The following is a 26,650-nucleotide window of genomic DNA, read 5'->3' as shown; positions in this document are numbered from 1 at the left end:
ATATAATTTTTTTTTTCAAATATGATTATTTTCTGCGTGCAGTTTGTGGTTGCACAGAATTACAGACATATATTTTGTCACAAGAATAAATTTTAAACCTTATTATTAATAAATGAGTCACGATTATTAGCAACTAAAAAAAAATTATTCTTAATTAATTATGATATTAAATAAAATTTAATTTAATAATTATTAATATTATTTTATTTTATTTTAAAAGTAAAGTATCGGTCAATTATATTTAATATTTATTTAAACTTTATGAATTAAAATAAAAATATAATTAAATAATAAAACTATTTTATTTTACATTGTTTAAAATTAAAATATAATTAAACATAAAAAATTTAAATAAACAAATAATCAATAAAAGGGACAATTGATTAGAATATTGAGTTACTTCAATTTGTCTAATTTATTTAATTTTGAACAAATTTGCATGACTTTTTCATATATATATATATATATATAAGGGACAAGAATTGATTGGTGAAATAAAATTAAAAGGAAGAAATAAAACAAGTAGGATATAGTAGAAACTAAAAAATTTAAAATGATGTATAAAATAAGATGTTTTTAGGTATGATAATGGCTAAAATGGAGAAAGATGTTGTATTTATAAAAATAAATAAGTGATTAAAAATTGTATTTATATATTTAGCATTTTAATAAAGGTCAGTTACAGTAATAGTCTGTTAATGTGCGTTATAAAAATGCACGAATGTATTATTATTGCATTGATGGAAGAAGAAAATGGAAAATGGATAATGCCACGTCAAGGGGTTAAAAAAACAGCCTCAAAGAAGATTAAAGGGCATGCTATAAAAATAATGTAGAAGTGCCCTTACCGGAATATTCCCCACCGACGAAAGGCTTCAGACCATTTCCCGAAAACTATATATAGCGATCTTTGAGTCCCAAATTTTGCCCTAGAAATTCTTCAACAGCCGCAACATGCTCCTTCGTACCAAACACTCACTTTCTCTCTCCTCACTCCTCACTCGCCAACATCACCACCAGATTCGCGTAGGGGTTTAGGGTTCCGTCCATGGACGCTGTCGAATTGCCTATACCACTTGACTTAGCACCCACACCCAAATTGATGGGATCCGAGGGTTTTTCGATAATTCAAAAAGGTTGCTCTCTCTCATTATCCTTTCCCTAATTTTATTTTCATTTCTTTTGTTTTCTTTTCTACCTTACTGTTTTCTACCCTTGTATTGATTTTTTTGTTACTGCTGTATGTGTATGGGTGTGTGTCCTTGGCTTTGGAGATTTTGTGATTTGATCTGTGATATTATGGTGTTTGTTTGTTAGTGGTCTTGACTGTCATGAAATAATTCAATTTTGGAAGCTGGAGAAATGTAATTTTAGATCATTTTTGCGATTTTGTACTGTTTTTGACCTGGATATTGTTAAATTTCATATCAGTAGGGTTAGAAATGAACCTAGAGACAAACTATGTGCTCTGACTAAGGCAGCGACTCTTACACTTGTCAATAATATTCCTTAAATAAATAAGGGAAGGTTGAACATGATGATGAAATATCTTGTATTTTTTTGTTTATTTGTTGGAGTGTGGATTTGATGCATGCCATACATGTGTGTTAGCAAAATGTCAGGTGATTGGGAACAAATGCTTAGTGGTGGAGGATCTGGATATGCTCACTCTCTTTGTTCAATGTTTTGTTCAATGCTTGGATCCGAGTCATCCCCAAATATGGTGTCAGATTAAAACAACGTGCTTCTTTTGCACTTTGCAGTTGTATAACTTAACAGTACTTACTGTCCCATGCCATCTGATATCTGTTTTGTGGACACATGTGGTAGTGGTTGAGATGTTCCTTTGGCTTCTGCCAACTATTTTTTTTTTCCCTTAACCATATCGTCATCATTTTTTTTTTTGTATTACACTGTTTAACTGACTGACTGTTATTGTGCCAGATGTTGCAAATATAAAAACAGCATCTGAGTTTTCCTCATGCAACAAATTTGCAGAAACTCAACTTTCTAAGAATTCTAGTCAGCTGCCCCATCTCAGGGGTGAAGAGGCATCCAAAAATTCTCCTAGCGGTAATGGAAAAAGTAGTCCTGTAATTAATTCTAGATTGGAAGGTGTATCGTTACAACGAAAAGCTGCAAAATCCAACCGGAGTAATAGTTCATGTTCAAAGAGGCCTCGGATATCCCAGCCGGAAGATTCTTTGAGCCCTATTGGAATTGAGGAGTCAAAAGATATTTCAGATAAACTTGGGTCAAATAATTTAAGCTGTACTTCTCCAGGTATATTCCCCCCAAACAAGTTATCAGTGGCTTTCCTATCTATATGCTCTTACCTTTTTTGTTCCTTGATTTTCTTTTGTATAGAGAAAAGTCAATTACCAAAGCAAAGAAGCAATGCTAGCAAACGTGGTGATAAGAGGAATTTTAAAGTGCCTTCTGCAAAGGCTAAATTCGAGTCATCCTCAATGAAGATGGGTGGATCAATATTCAGTTCTACCAGTGCAGGGAACAACTTTTTTGGTATGTAATGTAATTGCTTGACCTATTGTTCTCTTTCTTTGTAAATCTCATGTAATTTCCCTTTCTTAATGAACTTTTTCCCCTATATATTTGTTTACTGTGCATCTTGGACATTGTGATGGAAAATCAATCTGTTTGTTAGTTAAGTTATCTAACAATTCAGGTCATTATGTTTAACATTTGAGAAAGCCTTTCTGAAGTTGTCTACTTAACTATGATATACAGAAATAAAGACATTGTGTATTCTTTCATAATGATATTGAAGCCAGAAACAGGTCAATTTTCATTATGTGCTTCTCCAGTAAAGGCAATCAAACGTGCTGTGTTGCTCATAACAGATATTCTTGAACCAGTCTTCTTACAATAATGCCCTTGATCTCTCAAGAATTGCACCCTTTTATATTCTTCTTGAATCTTGAACACGATATCATTCTGGTTGGTTATTACCACTGGAAGCAATGTAATTATGTTTAATTCTTTGCACTTGTAGAGGTCTAGAGTATTATTTATTGTTTTTTAACTATGATTTTAGATATTTCTTTCTGAGCCATATCTTTATTCGAACATATGAAATTTTTGGCTTCCTAATTATGTAATTTTGCATCAGTTTGCTATATGTCCGGGAATTAGTACCTAACCCACATGTGACGATATAAGCAAATTATATATGTTCTGACACTGTTTATCTACAATTTCAAGCAACTAATATAAGCTGTTTAATTAATACTAACGAGTTTAATATTGCCTAGCTTCTCTACCATAATAACTTGTTTGGTTTCTTTTATCTCTAAAGCTATGATTACTGTGTGAAACTTCAACAAATTTCAAAGGATTTTTTGTTCGGAAATTGTTGCCAGGGCTATATGGTCTGAAACATGATTTTCATGATGTCACAAAGCTTATGGATGAACCACCGTTAGATGAACTCCTTAGGGGCACTTTCGACTGCCCCAATTTAAGCAAAGATAAAGGGAAGAAAACATCAAATCTGAGTGTAAGTTTTTTGAATTCAGTTAGAAAGGCGTGCTCTATCCTTCAGCCCCCGAAATCTACTCAGTCCCAAAATATGTCTGAGGTGGACTACTCCTCCAACATGAAAATGTCCACTTGCCAATTGAGTTCAGTTTGTGCAGCAGAAAGTGTTGGTAATGGGGATAAAGAGCAGTCATTAGATATGTCCTCATGTCAGAAGGTTAGTGTTAAAATTTTCAAGTATCCTTTCATCTTTGGCTTTAAAGAACTAATGGATCCTGTGCCAAAGGCTCATGACAATGTGAAAGTATGTGGGAAGGTCATTGTACACAATCTTATTTCTGCATAAGCAGAGAGACTGTTGTGTCAGGGCTAATTTTTTGCTTTTATAAAATAAAATTTTAATTTCAATGAGTTTTGTCATATATGCTACATAAAGCTGTCCTCATCATATTTGGCTTCTCCAGTCACGAAAACACGTTGCTTTTGCATGTTCATGTATGCCTAGTTACTTTCACCGATAATAAAACTATATAATATTAATATCATTTTGAACTTACTGGCTCTTGACATCCAGGATCATTGTAGCGAAACAGAAAGTTCAACTAGTCCGCTTGACTTTCCATTACATCAGCCAAAGGATGTTTTGGAACGACTTGCAGTCCATCCATTACAGGAATTGGAGTCTTTGCTGCTTGATGTGTCCAAACCTGCTGTCACCACAAAGAATAGTAATAATGACCAACGCTCTGGCAAGCAAGTTTCTCGTCGACCTAGCCTTCCTGCGTTTACATGGTCACATGCTTTTGGTGGTCATTCTAGAACTAATTCTGATGCAGTCAAGTCATCAACGAGTAGAAGCATGTGCCAAGGTAAATGGTCGAGGATAGGTGTCATTACTGACTCTACAAGTACTGATCGTAGTTCCTTCACAAACCTTGACACATTCAGTTATGATGAGAGCCTCGTTCCTTCATCTGGTAGTACAGAAAAAAAGAATTTCTCATCTTTATTTGCTAACCTTCCTTTCCATCAATTGGATTCTTCATCTTCTGTATCTTGTTCAGAAAACTCTCAAGCTAAAGCAGGTAAAATATTTTCTTAGGCTACCTGAATCTGTTACTGTTCATCTCCAGTGCCTTTCTATCTTCTGATTCTTTTCTTCTCCCCTTTCCTCCCACTCTCTCTGAATAATCTGACTGATTTCTGTCTGAAAATACAGAACTTGGAGGCGAAGTTGATACTAAAGAAAATGGTATGGCGTTATTTGCGAACAACACATTTTTTTTTTCATGTGTACACTTGTTTAACTGTTTCGTAAATTTGTTTCCTTTAACCTAAAAGTTTTACTGAAGTTTATAGTATAACAAGATCTCTTGCTTGACATTTTTCTTTGTGACAGATGAGCGATGTCCAAGAATATTAACTGCTGCACAAACTCTCTGTGAAATTGCAACTCACTCACCAAGGCGGAGCTCGGATGGAATTTTAAGATGGCAGAGGAAAACTTCACAAAAAGCCATGAAAGCTTGCCACTATAAATCAAATGAGAAACTTGAAGAGATGTCTTCAAGATCAATTTCAACGATTGGATCTGACATTGTGGGCAGAAGTGTGGAGCAGATAGTTCCCTCAAAGAAGCCAAGGTTTTCCATAGTTGAGAACAAGAACAGTAGTCACTACAATAATGATGCTAAGAAAGGACACTTTGTGTGGCCTATTTCGAAGTCAAGTAGATCATTACCTAGTAAACAAGTTAGAGACTCGTTTGTGGAAAACAAACGTACAAATGCCAGCATCTTAAAGCAACATTGTATGATGCCCCCGCCTGCAAGGGATTTAAATAAGGTTCATGATAGTCAGCAGCAGGTTGGAAAATTAGTAGTGATGGATTGGAAAAGGGGCAGAGACAACACAGATTGATCAATCAATTATTGACTGTAGACACATCAGTAGCTGGCAACTGTTGTGTGATTAGCAAGTGTTAGGTTAGTAAAAGGCTACTTTGTATATAATGTTATGTTGTGGCTGCAAGCCTGCGATGAATTTGTTGCTAGTGTTCACGTTCAGAGGCAAACAGGATTCAAATGTTGTAACATTAAAACAGGTGTATAAAACAGCAGAATTCTTTCCTCACGGTAGAGTACGATGGATTAGTGAGATTAAGTTCCCTCGTTTCTTTCTGTGTGGATCTTTCATGTATTGCATGCAACTATCATTCTAAACCATGCTTCCTATCTTGTTTTCTTCCTATGTAATTGCCAAAATGCTAGGTTCGCAGTTTCGGATCCATATTCTTCCGGCCTCTCCATTTACACTTCTCTCTATTTGAAATTCCAATCGTCCATTATATTCTCTCTTCTCTGCTCTCTCGAATTTCTGTGTAATAACAAATTTAAGGGTTTAGATGTTGGCTGCTTGATGGCCGCACGAGGGTAGGGAGCTGGAGAGGATCTAAATTTGTTGGCATCAATGTGCAGAAAGCCTTGTCTTTTTATTATGGTAAAATGATAGAGCTCCTTCCTCATTATTTATTGTGAAGAACGAGTTTTCCTTCTATTTAACTTTTAAGGCATTTATTTATAGCAAGGACGAAGTCCCTCATAATTTCAACTGTTTTCATACTCAGTCTCTTGTGAAGCGCAAATAACAAATGAGTTCCCGTTCGTAAGATATAATTTGACAGGTTAAGCCATCTTTGATTCCACGATGTGAATGTACGTGAACGCTGCTCCGTCTAGCTTCTTGCTTGACGTGGTGCGTTCATTGTTCCTAAACACGAAATTAAACACACTGTAAATAGTTGACTACTTCAATTGTCTTTTTCGTTTTATAAACATCTCTTCTAATTTACAGTGCCTATGGAGTAAAATGGTAGGTGGATATAGAAACAAGAAACGTGTTACTCTACGAGAATACTACGAAAACATTTGATCCAGTAGTAAAACGAGTGCCATGGCAAAGCTAGGATCAAAGCCAGGGTGAACAACCAATTGAAAAATCTCTATCCCGAAAGAGACGTCTTTGCTATTGGCCTCCTTTCTCTTGATTTCAGCCACAGCCTTCTTGCACTCATCAAACACTTTACATGTCCTATGTGCATAGGAACCTTCAACTGTAAACGCCGCATGTCGTTTATCTGAGTCCGATGCTACACGATACACGTAGGCCTGAACCTTGGGCTTGCCGTCTAAAATATTCACACGCTTCCTTACACAACAAACTGGTCTGCTTTTCGATTTACACCACTTACTTCTCGTACTCTGCTTCCCCCTTTCCCCTTCATACACAAACCACCTATCTACTAATCCCAGCTTCTGCAACAAAACAAAATCAACATGTCATCTACAATACCATCTTAATTTGTTTAATTCTTAATGGCACAACAAATTTGTACTGATAGTAACATTTTAGCTAAATTATTTTACAAACCACAAGTATCATTTTATATGATTAACAAAGGACCACCATCGACATATTATAGTTAGTGCAAACAGTGCAATAATGGTCTCATCCCATTTCTTTATAAAGTAATTTCACCAGTTCCAAAATTGCAATTTTATAATTTCTTCATCTGCTTCGATCTTGAAAGTCTTATACAGAGAAATTGAACAACTTATGCATTAAAGCACAGAAAGAAAGAAAGATGAAGGCGAAGAAGACATAGACATGCATACCCTGGAGCGGTGCAGAGTGAGGACAGAGTTTCCTGAAGCGTCCATAAGAATGACTTCATTGGGGTGGCCGATGTAATTGTCAACCCTATAAGCCAGGTTTCCATACGAATCAATCACGGTGAACCCTTTACAACTAATCACTAGGGATTTTTTCCAAACAGTTAACGTTAAGGACGTGCACAAGCTTCCTTCCGTTAAAGGGTACTTGTTTCTCTCCCCATCATGCTCACCCTCCTGTTCCTCGTGCACTGCTCGTGACAGAAACTTGAACCTCGGAAACACCCTCATGATCTTGCTTCAACTATGTTCTTCAGTCTGAGGTTAACACTGTCAGCAATCACTACTAGTTAGCTACTGAACCAGATGGTTCCGTTCGGCGGAATATATGTAACCTCTTAAGGGTTGTGTTATATATATAGAGCTACAACAAGGTGTACTACGCGTTCACACGACTTCGAATATAAGGACACGTTTTCAAACAATAAAATAGGTGATGATGGAGTTGGTCCATAATTCTGCTTCTAGCACAAAGCCAAGGGCGACAATACGGGTTAATCAGCACTTAGAACACAGCAACTTTTTGGAGGCTAGTGTGGGACGAGAATGTTGATGTGTCTTTATGAAAAGTTCCACGCTCTAGGACCCAATGCATTGTTTTCTCCACTTCTTTGACTTCTTTCTTTTACTTTTCTAATTTTCTTTTTCTTTCTTTATCAACTGTAGAGGTGCAATTTGAAATATTAAAAAGACTCCTTGCTTGCTAAACATCTCGCCTGCGTTCACACCATTACTTTAGCAAATTCCAAATTCTACAGGAAAGTGAAAAAAAAGGGAGATGAATTCGAACTTTTGAATTTTGAAACAGTAGAAAATCAAAGGTGGATGGGTTTGACTGAGATCTTCTGATATGTGCAGGAAGCAGGAATAAGTGTCTAAACCAAATTTGATCTTATCATTCATGTAGAGAGACGTGTAACGAAATGATAAATTCGGTATCGGGTCTCAGGGATCAATTATAGAAGTTTTAGTATAATATATATGAACACGGACTTCATTTTAGTCCACTAAAAAAAACAAGCAACATCACCACACGATGCTCTTTCTTACATCACACGAACTTGGTCCCAAATGATAATATTTTTTGGTCCCCGAATGATAATGAACAACATTATACTTTGTCCATTCCAGAATAATGTTTTTTCTTTAAATATAAAAAAAATGTTGCATTGTATGAATGATTTTAGCTATCCACCGTCCTTGTGTACCTCAAATTAAACATACACATTTTTTAAAATAATTTATTTGGATAAGATGGGTTTGAGAGATATTTGGAAGGAACTGTTGATGATGAAATCATTGGTGACTGGTGTTGGAGAATGGTGACGCGTGTGCCGGCAAGGTTGCATCGTACACTCACAAATCTCATATCTTGTTTTCAATTTTTCAAAGGTTGGGTGCTTCAAAATTGTTTGTGTTTGTTGGCTACGTATGGTTTTGCGAAAGATACGGAAAAGGAAACTGGGAAGTGATTGAAGTTGCGGAAGGAGGACTCATCACTACTCACCTATAGAGTGATCAAAGAAAATTTTTAATTTTCCGAACCAACTTTTTGACTAAATATTTTTATGCCAATTTTCTTATTTATTTTTTCGTTATAGTTAGAAAACAAAGCAAAGGACATGCGTTATGGGTCTACCATTTGCAAAGTGCACGTGATATATTCTTCAAATAATTAAAGCAGATGGAACATTGTTGCTGTAAATCAACGAAGACAGCAATAACGGTGAAGTAAAGGTCCATTTTTATTTTAAGTTTTTTCTTTATCAGAGTATTTACTTTTCAGAACAGTGATGTTTTTTACTCGTTATAGTTTTCAAAAGTAATTTCAAAAAAAAAAAAACAGAAATGTGATTACAATTAAAATATGTATAAAAGAATTGATTAGATAAAGACAAATCAATTCCAGTCACTAGTCGGCAAATTCTTAAGATAAATATTTATATTTCATCTGCAACTATTGTAACAGTTTTATATATATTTGTTTTATTATCATTATTTTTCAGATAGGAGAATGAGAGCACACAGAATTAAGGATCCCAGTAAATTATTTTTGTGGGAATCTTTTACAAATAAATTAAGGAAGAAAGTAAAGTCATGAGATTGAAAGTTTGAAGTGGCACTGAATAACTTGGCAGAGTTCTGAGACTATTCTACTGCATGCAAATATTAATAATGTAATATTGTAACAGCACTGAAAGACGAAACAGAGAAAAGATAGGAAAATGTTACATCTTAATCTTATCATGTTCTTAAATTCATGGAAACCAATAAAGCCATGCTCAAAAATACTATGTGGCTCTGTCGGCAAATTTAACCGATATTCGTCAGTATCGTATAGCCAGATTGAGAATTTTGAAAGAACATGAGACGTAAATTCAGTTTAAATTAGTAATCTCAACAATAATGACACGTAAATTCAGTTTAAATTAAAAATTAATATTGTTTTTTATTTAAATAGTTAATGTAATAGGTTTATAAGTTTTCTCTTTTACATATTATTTAACTTTATCATTTTCTTTTATAGAATTTAATCTCATACTTAAATGTTTCTTCTCGACCTAACATCAATCAACCTAGTTTTAACTTATATTTAAAGAGAAACAAAAATAAAATTGTTTGGATGAAGGATATAATTTCTTTTATCAACTCTTACAAATCAAGGACAATTTTACAACTTCAACTATGGTAAAATATCTTTCTCATTTTTATCCTTACTTAAGTGAGCTGCTTCTTCGATATTTACCTTCAAATTCACTGATAGTAACATTGATATATGGCATTGTAATATCACGTGACACTGATAACGTCACGTGTCATACACAGGGATTTGACACATGGCATTTTTTTATTTTTTATTTTCAAAAAATTAAAAAAAAATAAAAAGTTTAAAAAAATCACAAACTGACACGTGACACGTCGTTAATGACATTAGTCAACTTCGTCTGAAATAGACCTAATTGAAACAATTTTTCAAAAGTTAAGATCCAATTGACACTTTTTTAAAAACGATATCAGATTGACACACCTCTACCAAAATGGATACCATCCGGATAATTAAACCTAAAAAAAACTACTTATTCTTTCATGCATCACCTCATCTACTTACTAAATTATGGAAAAGTTTATGTTGCACATGTATGTACATGCATGTATGGGATAAGAGAAAATTATTAGACTTTAGTGGTTAAAAATATTATTGTTTTTTTTTCAAACATGAACAAGACTTTTTACTTGTAAATGTGTTGAAATTGGAAGCATTAGCCAGCATTGGCACAGTGTTTCATGGATAACCTCTTCACTGCCTCGGTCTTTTCACTGTTTTGTTATCCAACTTAATGCTTTACACATTTTCAACCATAGTATCATAACACATTCTAATATGCATTTATTATTCATTTTCCGTCAAAGGTACATTCCTTCCAACGAAATATATAATAAAATTGTTGAGAGTTTTATACTTTACCGATATTTATGATTAACTTTTCTTTGTCTTTCTGTGTATTATGAGAGTTTTATACTTTGCCTTAGTGAAATTGTTGAGGAATAGGAACATTTTAGTCATAAAACCAAAACAAGTTGAGGCACTGATTTTATAGATTGAAGTTTTGAACAAGATTGAAAAATTCTAGTAAATCTACATATTAAGAGGTTGAAGGTTTATTGTAACAACTTTTTTTTAATAAACTGTATTATTTATTTTAAATAAAACAATTAGAAAATCTTATATTTTTACTAATGTTTCATATTTTATCTAAATGCATTTTAAACATTAAAAAATATATTTTATCATGATGTAATTTTACTTATTGAAAATAACAATAAGAATAAAACAAAACAAATATTATATATATATATATGTATATATTAGGTAAAAATATTTTAATTAAATAGGTGTGTGTAAAAAAAAAATAAAAATAAAATATATATGAAGAATTTTTAAAAGAGAAAAAAAATAATATAGAAAAGAAAAAGAAAAAAAAAAAGAAAAGGATAAGAAAGGATAAGAAGAAAAGAAGAAAAGATAAGAAGAAAAAAAAAAGGAGGATAATGATGATTTGGATAAACATGCACATGCTTTGCTTTATATATATATATATGGAATGAGAGAAGTTACGGTGAGGTGAGAAAGTGAGAAAGAAAGAAAGAAAGAAAGGAGAGAGAGAGAGAAAGAAGAGAGAGAAAGAGAAAGAAGAGAGAAGAGAGAGAAAGAGAGAAGAAAGAAAGGAGAAAGAAAAAGAAAATAGGAAAAGAAAGTTTAGAGCAAAGATTCAAAGGGATCCTAGTCCTCTACAAATATTATTAGTGTGCTCTTCAATCAATAAGGTAAGGGGGAGTGAGGTTAAGCTCTTATATATTAATCTTGATAAGCTCATGGGTTTTATATGAATCTTTTATTTATTTTGACTCATATATTATTCTATTTACTTTCATTTATTATCCTCTTATATTTATTTTATTTAATCTCCAATTATATATTGATCCTATTTATTTATTTTATTTTATTTACCTCTAGTTACGCACTGGTCCTATTTATTTATTTATTTTATTTTATTTATCTCCAGTTACGCACGGGTCCTATTTATTTATTTTATTTTATTTACCTCCAGTTACGCACTGGTCCTATTTATTTATTTTATTTTATTTATCTCCAGTTACGCACTGGTCCTATTTATTTATTTTATTTAATTTATCTCCAGTTACGCACTGGTCCTATTTATTTATTTTATTTTATTTATCTCCAGTTACGCACTGGTCCTATTTATTTTATTTTATTTTATTTACCTCCAGTTACGCACTGGTCCTATTTATTTATTTATTTTATTTTATTCACCTCCAGTTACGCACTGGTCCTATTTATTTATTTTATTTTATTTACCTCCAGTTACGCACTGGTCCTATTTATTTATTTTATTTTTATCTCCAGTTATGCACTGGTCCTGTTTATTTATTTCAATTAATATATCTCCAGTTATGCACTGGTCCCGTTTAATTTATATTTTTATATTTAATTATAATGTTCTAATCCTTATCTAATTATTTACTTAAAATTCTTGCTTTGATTCTGATTTTATCATTATTTTATAATTAAAAATAAAAATAAATGTGAAGTGAAAGTAAATATTATTTTATTTAGTAAGCTTGGATAGAAGAAAATTGCATATCCATTTTATCGTTGTTTTATATTCTTTGTATATTGTTTATACAATGACATGAATTGATAGTCATCACATTTTATGACCTTTGAAAATACCCAAGAGTGTGTCAGTTAAGTAAGAGTTAAGTCTGGTTTCAATAAGTTGAGATTAAACCAGTGTCAAAGTATTTGTATTTGGGAAGTCACAGTTTGGTACACTGCGGGATGAAAGGCAGGGACCATGGTGGGGTCTAAGGAAGTTTTACCAAGTAGGTGAATATCTGGATAGTTCAGAATAGCGCCCTGGACTAGGATATTCATAGGCCAAACTTGGGACTATCCGATACCTGCTCGGCATCGCCAAGGTTAGGTAGTGAGTATACATCTCTTTTGTGAGCCGATGAATGGCTAATATTCTCGAGAAAGAAATAATTATGATTGTACCATGAGAAATACTCAACTACCTAATCACTTCCCAAAGTAACTTTTGATGTTCAGATTGGATCATCAGAAGTGGAATATGGATCCATATGTCTGGTAAAACAAGATCAAGTTTGGTGGTTATAAGTCCAAATTTAGGCCCCCGGTGTCTGCATTGTTTGTTGAGTTTATTAAGATTGATATTTAAGGCTTATAAAGACCTCACTCCTTTCATATTTTTCTTTCATATGTACCTGTTGCATGAACAGAAGATGAACCTGCTCAGTGAGAGTTATTCGGGATATTGTTGGTGGATCTTCTGAAGATTGACTCATGGATAATTTCTATTAATATCTTTAGGAGATGTTAAAAATATAGAAAATCTTCTATTCTGATGTAGGACTCTTAATATTTAACAAATATATATTTTTGTAATATTTCATGAACAATTACATAGATGCAAACTACATATATGAATATGAAGTTATGTTATTATTAATATTCTCTCAAGGATAATCGTATGGAAAAAAAAAATTTGATTCCATTTTTTTTTATCAAATAATAATTATTTAGTATAGTAGTCGGGGTGTCACATTTAGTGGTATCAGAGCAGTTCCTTCTGTCAAGACCTTGGGTATGGTGTCTTCCATGTTTGTAGTCTCTACTAGTAAGTAGAGGTGCAAGTTGTTTGTTTATACATTTTTCTTGTAAAAGAGAAATGCAAGATAAGTAGACTAATAAAAGTAAGTAATAACAACAATTAATACTTGTAGTAAGGATAAGTTTTAACAATAGTTAAAAAAAAAATCTAAAGAAAACTAAGGAAATTGTTCATTCTTTCAGGAAAAGATGGATAACGGACCAAACATTACCAATGAGTTGTTGGAAAGAATGACAATTGTCCTGGAAAATATGAGCCAAAAACAAAATGTTGAACCCATGGAAAATCAAGGATTAGAAACCTTTCGCAGGAATAATCCACAAAAATTTAAAGGGGGATTTAATCCTGAAGGTGCTCAATCATGGATAGCAGAAATTGAGAAAATTTTCATCGCAATGACGTGTGCAGATGCAAATAGAGTCACATTTGCTACATTTATGCTCGTTGAAGAAGCTGAAAACTGGTGGAGATTTACAAAACAACAATTGGAGGATGAAGGGAGACAAATTACTTGGGAAGCCTTCAAACAAAAGTTTCTGGAAAAATATTTTCCAGAGGATCTTCGGAGGAGGAAAGAAGTTGAATTCCTTAATCTTCGTCAAGGAATCATGTCTGTAGGAGAATATGCAGCAAAGTTTGACGAGCTGTCAAAATTTTGTCCTTACTTTCATGATAGAGTTGATGAACGTTCCCGTTGTTCCAAGTTTGAAAGTGGACTGAGACCTGATATTAAACAAGCAGTTGGTTATTTAGAGATTTCTTCTTTTCCCACTCTTGTAAATCGTTGTAGGATTTATGAGGATGATACTAAGACAAGGCAAACTCAGTGGAGGCAAGGAGGGCCTTTGAGGCACAAAAGAAATGATTTTAATAATAAGAAACCCTACCAACGTCCATCTCATGCTTCATGGAATTCTTTAGGACAAAGACATTCCTCTGCTGCCAATAATTCAGGTATAACCAACCATATCAAATGTTTCCACTGTGGAGGACCTCATCTGTCAAGAAACTGCGCCACAAGGACTGTAACTTACTTCAATTGTGGGAAATTGGGTCATTATCGTAATGAATGCAAAGAGTTAATTAAGGAGCAAGGAAGTGGGGGAAGCAGCAACAGAGGAAATAATCAACTTGGAAGACCAAAGACAACCGGGAGAGTCCTCACGATGAATGGTACTGAAGCTGTTCAATCTGAAGATCTAATCCAAGGTAAATGCATCATAAATGGTCACCTCGTTAATGTACTATATGATTCAGGTGCTACTCATTCTTTCATATCACATGAATGTGTCAAACATTTAAAGTTACCTGTCTCTTTATTACCAAATGATTTAATTGTGTCTAATCCTACCAATGTTCCAGTCACGACTTCACTTGCATGTACAAATTGCAATATTTCTATAGGGAATAGAAAATTTTCTGTAAATCTTATATGTCTACCCTTGTCTCATTTGGATATTGTTCTTGGAATGGACTGGTTATCTTCCAACCATGTTCTCCTAAACTGTCACGATAAGACTTTAATTTTTGAATCACACATAGGTGAAGTTTTTGACTCAAAAGAATTAAAAGAGAGTACTACCAACCACAATGAAATCCCAAAAGGATCTCAAGTATACATGATCTTAACTTCTTTAAAAGTCAAGGAAATTCCAGACATTAATAAGTTTCCTGTTGTTTGTGAGTATCTTGATGTTTTCCCTGAGGATGTTCCTGGGTTACCTCCACAAAGAGAAATAGAATTCACTATAGACTTGGTACCAGGATCAAGACCTGTGTCTATAGCCCCTTATAGGATGTCACCTTTAGAGTTAACAGAGTTGAAAAAACAAATAGAAGAATTGTTGGATAAACAATTCATCAGACCTAGTGTTTCTCCTTGGGGTGCACCAGTATTGTTAGTCAAGAAAAAGGATGGCACAATGAGGTTGTGTGTGGATTATCGTCAGCTTAACAAAATCACCATTAAAAACAAATACCCTCTACCAAGGATTGATGATTTGATGGATCAATTGAGAGGTGCTGTGGTATATTCCAAAATTGACTTAAAATCTGGTTATCATCAAATTCGAGTCAAGGCGGAAGATATTCAAAAGACAGCTTTTAGGACAAGATACGGTCATTATGAGTACTTGGTAATGCCTTTTGGTGTGACCAATGCTCCTGCCATTTTTATGGATTATATGAACCGTATTTTTCATGAATTTTTGGATAAATTTGAGGTTGTTTTCATTGACGACATTTTAATTTATTCCAAAAATCATGAAGAACATGAGAGGCATTTGAGGATTGTGTTACAAATTCTAAGAGAGAGACAATTGTATGGAAAATGGTCAAAGTGTGAATTCTGGTTGAGAGAAGTTCAATTTTTGGGTCATGTGATATCACAAAATGGCATTGTAGTTGACCCCTCAAAGGTTCAAGCGTTATTGCTTTGGGAACAACCAAAGAATATCACAGAAATACGTAGTTTCTTAGGATTAGCAGGCTACTATAGAAAATTCATTGAAGGATTTTCTAAATTAGCATTGCCTTTGACTAAGTTAACACGTAAGGGACAACCTTTCGAATGGAATGAAGCATGTGAGTTTAGTTTTCAAGAGTTGAAGAAAAAATTAACATCTGCACCTGTTTTAATCCTTCCTGACCCTATAAAAAATTTTGAGGTATATTGTGATGCATGCGGACAAGGATTAGGATGTGTGTTGATGCAAGAAAGAAAAGTTGTAGCTTATGCTTCACGACAACTCAAACAACATGAGCTTAATTATCCTACACATGATTTGGAATTAGCTGCAGTGGTGTTTGCATTGAAAATATGGAGACATTACTTGTATGGGGCAAGGTTTGAAGTTTTTAGTGACCATAAAAGTTTGAAGTACCTTTTTGATCAGAAAGAACTAAATATGAGACAACGTAGATGGATGAAATTTCTTAAGGATTATGACTTTGAGCTGCAATATCACCCTGGGAAAGCAAATGTTGTTGCTGATGCTTTAAGTCGAAAGTCTATACATGCATCCATGATGATGGTGAAAGAATTGGATTTGATAGAATCATTCAGAGACTTGAACTTAGCTGTAAAACTTAGACCTAATAGCATATGCTTAGGAATGTTAAAAATATCAAGTGAATTCTTAGAAGAAATAAAAAGAGCTCAAGAAATAGATAAATTTTTACAAGAAAAGTTGATAGCAAAAGTTGAAGGAAAGGAATCAGAATTTCACAAGGATTCAAATGGAATCATCAAGTTTAGAGATAGAATTTGCATACCTGCAAAAGAAGAGTTGAGAAAGTTGATAATGGAGGAAGCTCATAAGAGTAGCTTAAGTATTCATCCGGGTACTACAAAGATGTATCAAGACTTAAAGAAAATGTTTTGGTGGTCTGGGATGAAGAAAGAAGTGGTGGAGTTTGTTGCACGTTGTCTAGTGTGTCAGAAAACAAAAGTTGAACATAGAAAGCCTTATGGGGAACTACAATCCTTAGATGTACCGGAATGGAAATGGGAAAGCATATCCATGGATTTTGTGACAGGTTTACCAAAGACTGTGTCTGGTCATGATGCAATTTGGGTCATTGTGGATAGGTTAACAAAATCTGCTCACTTTTTACCTATTAACATTAGATTTTCCTTAGAAAAGTTAGCTCATTTGTACATAAAAGAAATTATCAAGCTGCATGGAGTACCTTCTAGTATAATTTCTGATAGAGACCCTCGTTTCACATCTAGGTTTTGGGATAGCTTACAAAAAGCCTTGGGAACAAAAGTTAGGCTCAGTTCAGCTTATCACCCTCAAACTGATGGACAATCAGAAAGGACTATCCAATCTTTAGAAGACTTGTTGAGAGCCTGTGTTTTAGAACAAATTGAAAGTTGGGAGAAATTTCTACCATTTATAGAGTTCACTTATAATAACAGTTTTCACTCAAGCATAGGAATGGCTCCATATGAGGCTCTATATGGGAGAAGGTGTAGAACCCCGTTGTGTTGGTATGAGAATGGAAATTCCTTAGTTTTGGGTCCAGAGGTAATTCAACAAGCAACTGAGAAGATTAAAATGATCAGGGAAAAGATGAAAACTTCTCAAGATAGGCAGAAAAGTTACTATGACAAACGAAGGAAACCCATTGAGTTTGAAGAAGGAGATTATGTTTTCTTGAAAGTTACACCTGTAACTGGGGTTGGTAGAGCTCTCAAATCTAGAAAACTTACACCCAAATTCATAGGTCCTTATCAAATCCTTAAAAGAATTGGTTCTGTCGCATACCAAATTGCTTTACCTCCAAACCTTTCAAAACTTCATAATGTTTTTCATGTGTCTCAACTTCGTAAATATATTCATGACCCTTTTCATGTGATAGAACCTAATGTAGTACAAATACGAGAAAACCTTACTTATGATGTGCTTCCTGTAAGGATTGGAGATCGAAGGATTAAACGACTTCGGGGAAAGGACATACCTTTGGTAAAGGTATTGTGGAATCAACAAGATGAAGGTGATGCAACTTGGGAATTAGAAAGTAATATGAGAGAGATGTATCCCCATCTTTTTACAACCACGTGAATTTCGAGGACGAAATTCCTAAAAGGAGGGGAGAAATGTAACATCCCTTTTTTTTAATAAACTGTATTATTTATTTTAAATAAAACAATTAGAAAATCTTATATTTTTACTAATGTTTCATATTTTATCTAAATGCATTTTAAACATTAAAAAATATATTTTATCATGATGTAATTTTACTTATTGAAAATAACAATAAGAATAAAACAAAACAAATATTATATATATATATATATATATGTATATATTAGGTAAAAATATTTTAATTAAATAGGTGTGTGTAAAAAAAAATAAAAATAAAATATATATGAAGAATTTTTAAAAGAGAAAAAAAATAATATAGAAAAGAAAAAGAAAAAAAAAAGAAAAGGATAAGAAAGGATAAGAAGAAAAGAAGAAAAGATAAGAAGAAAAAAAAAAGGAGGATAATGATGATTTGGATAAACATGCACATGCTTTGCTTTATATATATATATATGGAATGAGAGAAGTTACGGTGAGGTGAGAAAGTGAGAAAGTGAGAAAGAAAGAAAGAAAGAAAGGAGAGAGAGAGAGAAAGAAGAGAGAGAAAGAGAAAGAAGAGAGAAGAGAGAGAAAGAGAGAAGAAAGAAAGGAGAAAGAAAAAGAAAATAGGAAAAGAAAGTTTAGAGCAAAGATTCAAAGGGATCCTAGTCCTCTACAAATATTATTAGTGTGCTCTTCAATCAATAAGGTAAGGGGGAGTGAGGTTAAGCTCTTATATATTAATCTTGATAAGCTCATGGGTTTTATATGAATCTTTTATTTATTTTGACTCATATATTATTCTATTTACTTTCATTTATTATCCTCTTATATTTATTTTATTTAATCTCCAATTATATATTGATCCTATTTATTTATTTTATTTTATTTACCTCTAGTTACGCACTGGTCCTATTTATTTATTTATTTTATTTTATTTATCTCCAGTTACGCACGGGTCCTATTTATTTATTTTATTTTATTTACCTCCAGTTACGCACTGGTCCTATTTATTTATTTTATTTTATTTATCTCCAGTTACGCACTGGTCCTATTTATTTATTTTATTTAATTTATCTCCAGTTACGCACTGGTCCTATTTATTTATTTTATTTTATTTATCTCCAGTTACGCACTGGTCCTATTTATTTTATTTTATTTTATTTACCTCCAGTTACGCACTGGTCCTATTTATTTATTTATTTTATTTTATTCACCTCCAGTTACGCACTGGTCCTATTTATTTATTTTATTTTATTTACCTCCAGTTACGCACTGGTCCTATTTATTTATTTTATTTTTATCTCCAGTTATGCACTGGTCCTGTTTATTTATTTCAATTAATATATCTCCAGTTATGCACTGGTCCCGTTTAATTTATATTTTTATATTTAATTATAATGTTCTAATCCTTATCTAATTATTTACTTAAAATTCTTGCTTTGATTCTGATTTTATCATTATTTTATAATTAAAAATAAAAATAAATGTGAAGTGAAAGTAAATATTATTTTATTTAGTAAGCTTGGATAGAAGAAAATTGCATATCCATTTTATCGTTGTTTTATATTCTTTGTATATTGTTTATACAATGACATGAATTGATAGTCATCACATTTTATGACCTTTGAAAATACCCAAGAGTGTGTCAGTTAAGTAAGAGTTAAGTCTGGTTTCAATAAGTTGAGATTAAACCAGTGTCAAAGTATTTGTATTTGGGAAGTCACAGTTTGGTACACTGCGGGATGAAAGGCAGGGACCATGGTGGGGTCTAAGGAAGTTTTACCAAGTAGGTGAATATCTGGATAGTTCAGAATAGCGCCCTGGACTAGGATATTCATAGGCCAAACTTGGGACTATCCGATACCTGCTCGGCATCGCCAAGGTTAGGTAGTGAGTATACATCTCTTTTGTGAGCCGATGAATGGCTAATATTCTCGAGAAAGAAATAATTATGATTGTACCATGAGAAATACTCAACTACCTAATCACTTCCCAAAGTAACTTTTGATGTTCAGATTGGATCATCAGAAGTGGAATATGGATCCATATGTCTGGTAAAACAAGATCAAGTTTGGTGGTTATAAGTCCAAATTTAGGCCCCCGGTGTCTGCATTGTTTGTTGAGTTTATTAAGATTGATATTTAAGGCTTATAAAGACCTCACTCCTTTCATATTTTTCTTTCATATGTACCTGTTGCATGAACAGAAGATGAACCTGCTCAGTGAGAGTTATTCGGGATATTGTTGGTGCATCTTCTGAAGATTGACTCATGGATAATTTCTATTAATATCTTTAGGAGATGTTAAAAATATAGAAAATCTTCTATTCTGATGTAGGACTCTTAATATTTAACAAATATATATTTTTGTAATATTTCATGAACAATTACATAGATGCAAACTACATATATGAATATGAAGTTATGTTATTATTAATATTCTCTCAAGGATAATCGTATGGAAAAAAAAAATTTGATTCCATTTTTTTTTATCAAATAATAATTATTTAGTATAGTAGTCGGGGTGTCACATTTATAAGTTACAAGCTACTACCAGGTTAATAACTTAAAATTGTGAATTGTTTTTGTTTAGATATTCTAGAAAATAAAAGCTATATTAATATTTTTATTTAGGAATACTGAATTTTAGGTATTGATACTAAGTTTTTTTTTTTTGGTTAAATATGTTTTTGGTCCCTCAAGTTTCAATGAATTTTGGAATTAGTCCCTCCTCGAAACATGATATCAATTTAGTCCTTCATCATTAGAAATGTGTGGATTTAGTCCTTATTACCAATTTTTATTAAGTTTATCTGACGTTTCAAGCGCATTTTATAATAGTATTTGAATTGTTTACACCTTTTGACACACTTTCACTTCAATGTTAACTTAAATATTATCATAAAATGCATTTAAAATGTCAAATAAACTTAACAAAATTTGGTAAGAAAGACTAAATCCACACATTTTTAAAAATGAAGGACTAAATTGGTATCAAGTTTCGAAGAGGGATTAATTCCAAAATTCACTGAAACTTGAGGGTAGGGATGGCAACGGGGCGGGGCGGGTACGAGTTTCGCTATCCCATACCCATCCCCGTAAAAAAAATTCATCCTCATCCCCATACCCAAACCCAACGGGTATTAAACTTTTGACCCATCCCCATCCCCACCGGGTAACGGGTATAATCTCGTACCCATACCCATACCCATTTTCTTACTACTTCAATATTAATTTTAATTAATTTTTATAAAATAATAAAATTTTTATGATAAAGGAAACATAATATTATCAAATATTCAATATTAGAATGATGATTGTTTCTTCCATATCAAATACTTTAAAATAAATTATAATTGTTTACATTTTATATAATAATACCAAATAAAATTTCATGAGAACTAAAACAATTATTAAATTTGCAAATATTAATGAAACATAATTGATAAAATTTAAAAATATTTTTTAAAAAATATAAAAGAAAAACAAATATTCAAATTAAAATATATTTTAAATGTTTGTTTACTTCAATCTTTTAAATTCTAATAAATCTTTTTTTATACACTAATAAAAGTTATAATACATCATTTGATCAAAATGATACAAAGAACATAATTGATATTTTAAATGTTTGTTTACTTCAATCTTTTAAATTCTAATAAATATCTTTTTTATACACTAATAAAAGTTATAATACATCATTTGATCAAAATGATACAAAGAACAAATAATAATCATAATAAAAGTTTAAAATAAATTATAATTGTTTACATTTTTGATTATAATACCAAATAAAGTTTCATGAGAACCAACACATTTATTAAATTTACAAACATTAATGAAACCTAGTTGATAATATTTAAAAATATTTTTTAAAAAGTATAAGCGGAAAACAAATATTCAAATTAAAATATATTTTAAATGTTTGTTTACTTCAATCTTTTAAATTTTAATGAATATCTTTTTTATATACTAATAAAAGTTATAATACATCATTTGATCAAAATGATACAAAGAACAAATAATAATCATAATAAAAGTTTAAAATAAATTATAATTATTTACATTTTAGATTATAATACCAAATAAAATTTCATGAGAACCAACACATTTATTAAATTTGCAAACATTAATGAAACCTAGTTGATGAAATTTAAAAATACTTTTAAAAAAATATAAAAGGAAACAAATATTCAAATTAAAATATATTTTAAATGTTTGTTTACTTAAGTATTTTAAATTCTAATGAATCTCTTTTTTATACACTAATAAAAGTTATAATACATTACTTAATCAAAATGATACAAAGAACAAATAATAATTATAATAATAAAATTTTAACATAGATCTTGTATCTTTTGAACTTCAATTATGTTGGATGGTGATAAAAAAATATTAATGACAATTACATTAAAATTTTATATTGTAGTAAATAAAAGTTATTTATATAATTATAGTGAAAAAATTACAGTATGATTGATAATGAGTTAAAAAATAAAAAATAATTAAATAAAATATATTGAAATAGTATTATACATAATGAAAATAAACAAGAATAAAAATATTAAAAAATTAGCAAATGTTTACAAACAATTTGAGAGACTATTGAAAGAAATCGAACAAAAGAAAACAAAGTATAATTAAGGGTATGATAAGTTAAAAAATATCTTAGAGATCTAAGAAAACTTTTCAAATATCAACATATATACTCAGTAGTTGAGAAATAACAAAAAATATTTTAGTGAAATAAAAAAGTTATTCAAATGAAACAAAAACTAATAATAAGAATACTAAGTAAATGATTTTTTTTATATTACCTAGTAAACGAAATGTTTGTGCTATTAAATACTTAAATTGAGAGTATTAAATATTTTCATGTGAAAGAAAAATATACATAAATAAAAATATTAAAAAATAATAGAAATATTCAAATGTGAGACATAAAATTTTTTTAATTAACATACATATTTTGAACATAATTACATAAAGATTATGATAAGATGAAAAATATAATTGAAATGCAAATGAGTTTCATGACAAACAAAATAATTAGAATATATAAAAAATAATATATATATATATATATGTGGTTATTTAATTAATTAGAAATATTTTAATAATTTAAACGGGGACGGGTAATATGGCGGGGATATGTACATCCCCATACCCATCCCCATACCCATCCCCATACCCAATTGAAAAAATCGGGGATTCCCCATACCCATACCCATACCCAGTCAATGCGGGGATTCCCCGTCAAAACGGGGACGGGTTCGGGCAATACCCACGGGGACGGGTTTATTTGCCATCTCTACTTGAGGGACTAAAAATATATTTAACCCCTTTTTTTATACTATTTTTCGTCTTATTTTGAGTATTGAGTTGTCATAATTAATTAAATTAGTGTATCTAAAAGTTTAAGTGGGAAAAAAAAAGTTATATTGTGTTGTTTAAAACTTGTTAGATGAATTATAGGTTTATTTGTTTTGATGGTGTATCGAAATGTGAATTTTTTTATTTTTTTACACAATTTAGTATCAAACTAGTCACTTCAGTTATGATATTTGTTGTTGAGGTTGAACACTTTCCTTCAAGCATCACTCTCTCAGCTTAAGTGACAATACTTAATGCTAAGTAACAATGTTCAGCAATGAAGATTTATATGTGGATGAATTTAGACATTTTAAAACTGAAATAAGAAAATATTTCATTAAAATATTGCAATTTTACTTAAAATTTATCTTCTAAACTTTTTAAACATTTGAATTTTCGTTAAAGCAATTCAATAAACATTATTGAAAACTTACTTTTAAATAGATAGCGATGTAGTCAATCTATTCAATCATTCTTGAATTGTCGATCTTCATGACGACGTTTTATTAATTTTAGTTTTGAAAGAACTTGGTCACTCAATAACATACATAATATATAATATCATAGAATTTGATCCGTTTTTTATATACCAATTTTAATATTATTTAATTTTTACTCTTTTAAGTAGTCCTGTGGTAATTTTTTATTGTGACGCATTCACGCACACAGATACTAAGGATGCACATACAGAATATGTATAAAGTAAAAGATGTGATAGGATTTATTCTAAAGGTGTGTCACATTAATCATTATAAAAATAAGAATAGCTCTAAAATCACATGGCACAAATAACATCTACAAAACTTGAAGATTCCATTTTTGTTTGGTTTTAGGCCATACTGCAAAAGTTGGTGGCATACCTATTCACAATCATCAAAGGCCATGCTTTGGATGAGATATATACTTGGTAGAAATGGAAAGTGGGGTTTATGTGAGTTCCACTTAAAAAAAAATAAGATAACAAGTGGGTTTGAATAATAACTTTCTAAAACCTGCAATTTGATTGTGGAAGATAAAAGCAGAGACTGTGTATGGCTAGGCAACAAGCTATAGGTAACTAGGTTTAAAGGTTACCAAACCGAACACATAGATTCCTCATAAAACAACAACGTAAATTCCAAAATCAAACTAGTAGTCAATTATATAAACTGCTTATGTGTTTTATACGCATAAACAACTTTATTATATTCCATTTTTGACATTTTATGTTTGTGGTGTAAGGTTTGACACTGTATTAATATAAAACCTAACAAAATGTTAACCGTGATGATTGATGTTTACATGATTATACTTATTGAAAATCATACATCGCTAATTTTATAGGATTAATTAGGTTCAATAATATTTTTATCTTTGAGAACAATATCTAATAAAGTTAATCACTTTTAACATATAACATATATAGATAGAGGTGACAAAACAAATGAGTTTGATGGAGTGATCCGTTTAAATAACTTCTCAATTTATTTTGACTTCGTTTTAGTTCAGTTTATTAATTTAACAAGTCAAAATATGGATCAATTCGACCATTGACATTTTTATAAAATTGAGAATTAAAATAAAAATAATTTAAATTTTTTATTTTTATTTTTATATTATATCATTAGGGTTTGTTTTTGTTTGATGAATTAATTTGGACTTACTCCTTTTTAACAGGTTTACTAAATTTGATTGATTAACCCATTATGTCACCTATACCTATGATTATACAATGATATATCTAAATTTAATTAAAAATAAATAAAACAGAAAAGTGATTAATCAACCTAGTCTGACCCGTCATTAGCCACCATATTTTCTTAACACTAACTACACAATTATTATTTTTTAATATTTGGAGACACACAAACAAAAGAATATGAGAATATAATACCTACCTCACCTAGTGAAATGAATAATCAAATGACATAATAAATAAAATATAATAGAGACTCATTTAAAAACACTCAAATTTATCATAATAAATAAAATATATTTAATAGAAATTCAATTAAAAACACTCAAATTTATCAAAGTAATTGGAAATTAATTAATTTTTATCTTTATTTTTCTCAATAATATGTTCGGATTTGAAGGACGAAAATAAAATAAATAAATGAATTTACTGGAGGTTTATCCGGATTATGTCGATGTTAAAAGTTTTGGGATATATTATTCAAACTTATTTCTTAGTCACTTTAGTCAATAAATAACCTATTATGCCTTAATTGTAATTAATTTCAACGAATAATACACAGTTGAACGCATTTATGTCAGATTGTTTAAATAGCCAAACATTATTCACAATTAACATTTATAAGATAACTCCTTTAATTGGAAAAATGTTTCACAAACAATGGTTAAATATTATTCCAAATAATTTGTATATAATTTCAAATAATTGCTAATTATTTCAAATAGTGTGTTACATTGAAAGTTAGACTAACAATTAAAAAATAATTTTTTTATAATTAATTTAAAAGAATAATATCTGATAAGTATATGTACATCAATTATTATATTTTAATTTATTTCAAGTTGTTTATTATATTGAATGTTAGACTAATACTATTAAAAATAATTTTTTTTATATATAATTCTAAATTATATATATTAATAATTCAAAGAGAATTAGGTAACAAACCCTAACCATGTGGGACTTATATATAGTTGCATTTATTCATGTTGCTGAAAAGGAAATCAATCCTTGTGGGACTTATATATATCACTTTGTGTACAAATGAGCTTATTTTCTTCCAAAATTTTGTTCATAAAATTCAATCTAGAATCTTCATAAACTCTTTACAAATTATTTAGTATAAAAAGAGAAATAATTTATCGTTTAAAATTTAAAAATTAGTTTCAAAATATTTTACACCTTGTAACTTTTACACAACATAGAAGCTAAAAAAGAGAGTAAATTTTAAAATAAAAACCAAGTTAGTATAGAGGAAGCTAAATATTTCAAGTAAAAGTAATATGAAAGAAATAATTTATATTAATTCATCTTCACAGAATTGATCTATAAGATGAAAAATCTTCTTAAAATAACGTGAGATCTCAAATACATGCAGGTTTACTTTCTATCTAATGAATTTAGGTACTCATTTGGAAAACTGATTTGGTATCTGTTAATGCAAACTACAGTTGTAACCAACTAAAGTAAATATTCAAGCTAGAAGAAACATCAAACCTATTCTTCACGCAAACATTACTCATACGAATCTATTTCTTTTTTTTTTTTTTTTAACATTCCAGAAATGTTTCTCCAACACATT

The 26,650-nt window shown here is 30.9% G+C and overlaps 2 protein-coding genes across 2 annotated transcripts; one reads left to right on the top strand and one right to left on the bottom strand.

Annotated features, from left to right (window-relative positions):
* Positions 1 to 835: 835 nt before the first annotated feature.
* LOC114177045 (uncharacterized) lies at positions 836 to 5,746 on the top strand. Its single transcript, XM_028062272.2, has 7 exons — positions 836 to 1,136; positions 1,945 to 2,283; positions 2,368 to 2,523; positions 3,381 to 3,715; positions 4,073 to 4,583; positions 4,718 to 4,750; positions 4,898 to 5,746. The coding sequence occupies exons 1-7, from the start codon at positions 1,049 to 1,051 to the stop codon at positions 5,416 to 5,418; spliced, it is 1,983 nt and encodes a 660-aa protein (XP_027918073.1). The 5' UTR covers positions 836 to 1,048; the 3' UTR covers positions 5,419 to 5,746.
* Positions 5,747 to 6,295: 549 nt separating this feature from the next.
* On the bottom strand, positions 6,296 to 7,644 carry LOC114177046 (protein LURP-one-related 17-like). The gene is made up of 2 exons (XM_028062274.2): positions 7,173 to 7,644; positions 6,296 to 6,812 (listed from the first exon to the last, which is right to left on the bottom strand). The coding sequence occupies exons 1-2, from the start codon at positions 7,458 to 7,460 to the stop codon at positions 6,414 to 6,416; spliced, it is 687 nt and encodes a 228-aa protein (XP_027918075.1). The 5' UTR covers positions 7,461 to 7,644; the 3' UTR covers positions 6,296 to 6,413.
* Between the last annotated feature and the right edge of the window lie 19,006 nt (positions 7,645 to 26,650).

This window comes from Vigna unguiculata, chromosome 3, assembly GCF_037176805.1.
Source record: "Vigna unguiculata cultivar grain cowpea cultivar isolate G323 ecotype 2 chromosome 3, ASM3717680v1, whole genome shotgun sequence".
Classification (NCBI taxonomy): Eukaryota; Viridiplantae; Streptophyta; class Magnoliopsida; order Fabales; family Fabaceae; genus Vigna; species Vigna unguiculata.
This window is presented reverse-complemented; position numbering and strand designations above follow the sequence as displayed.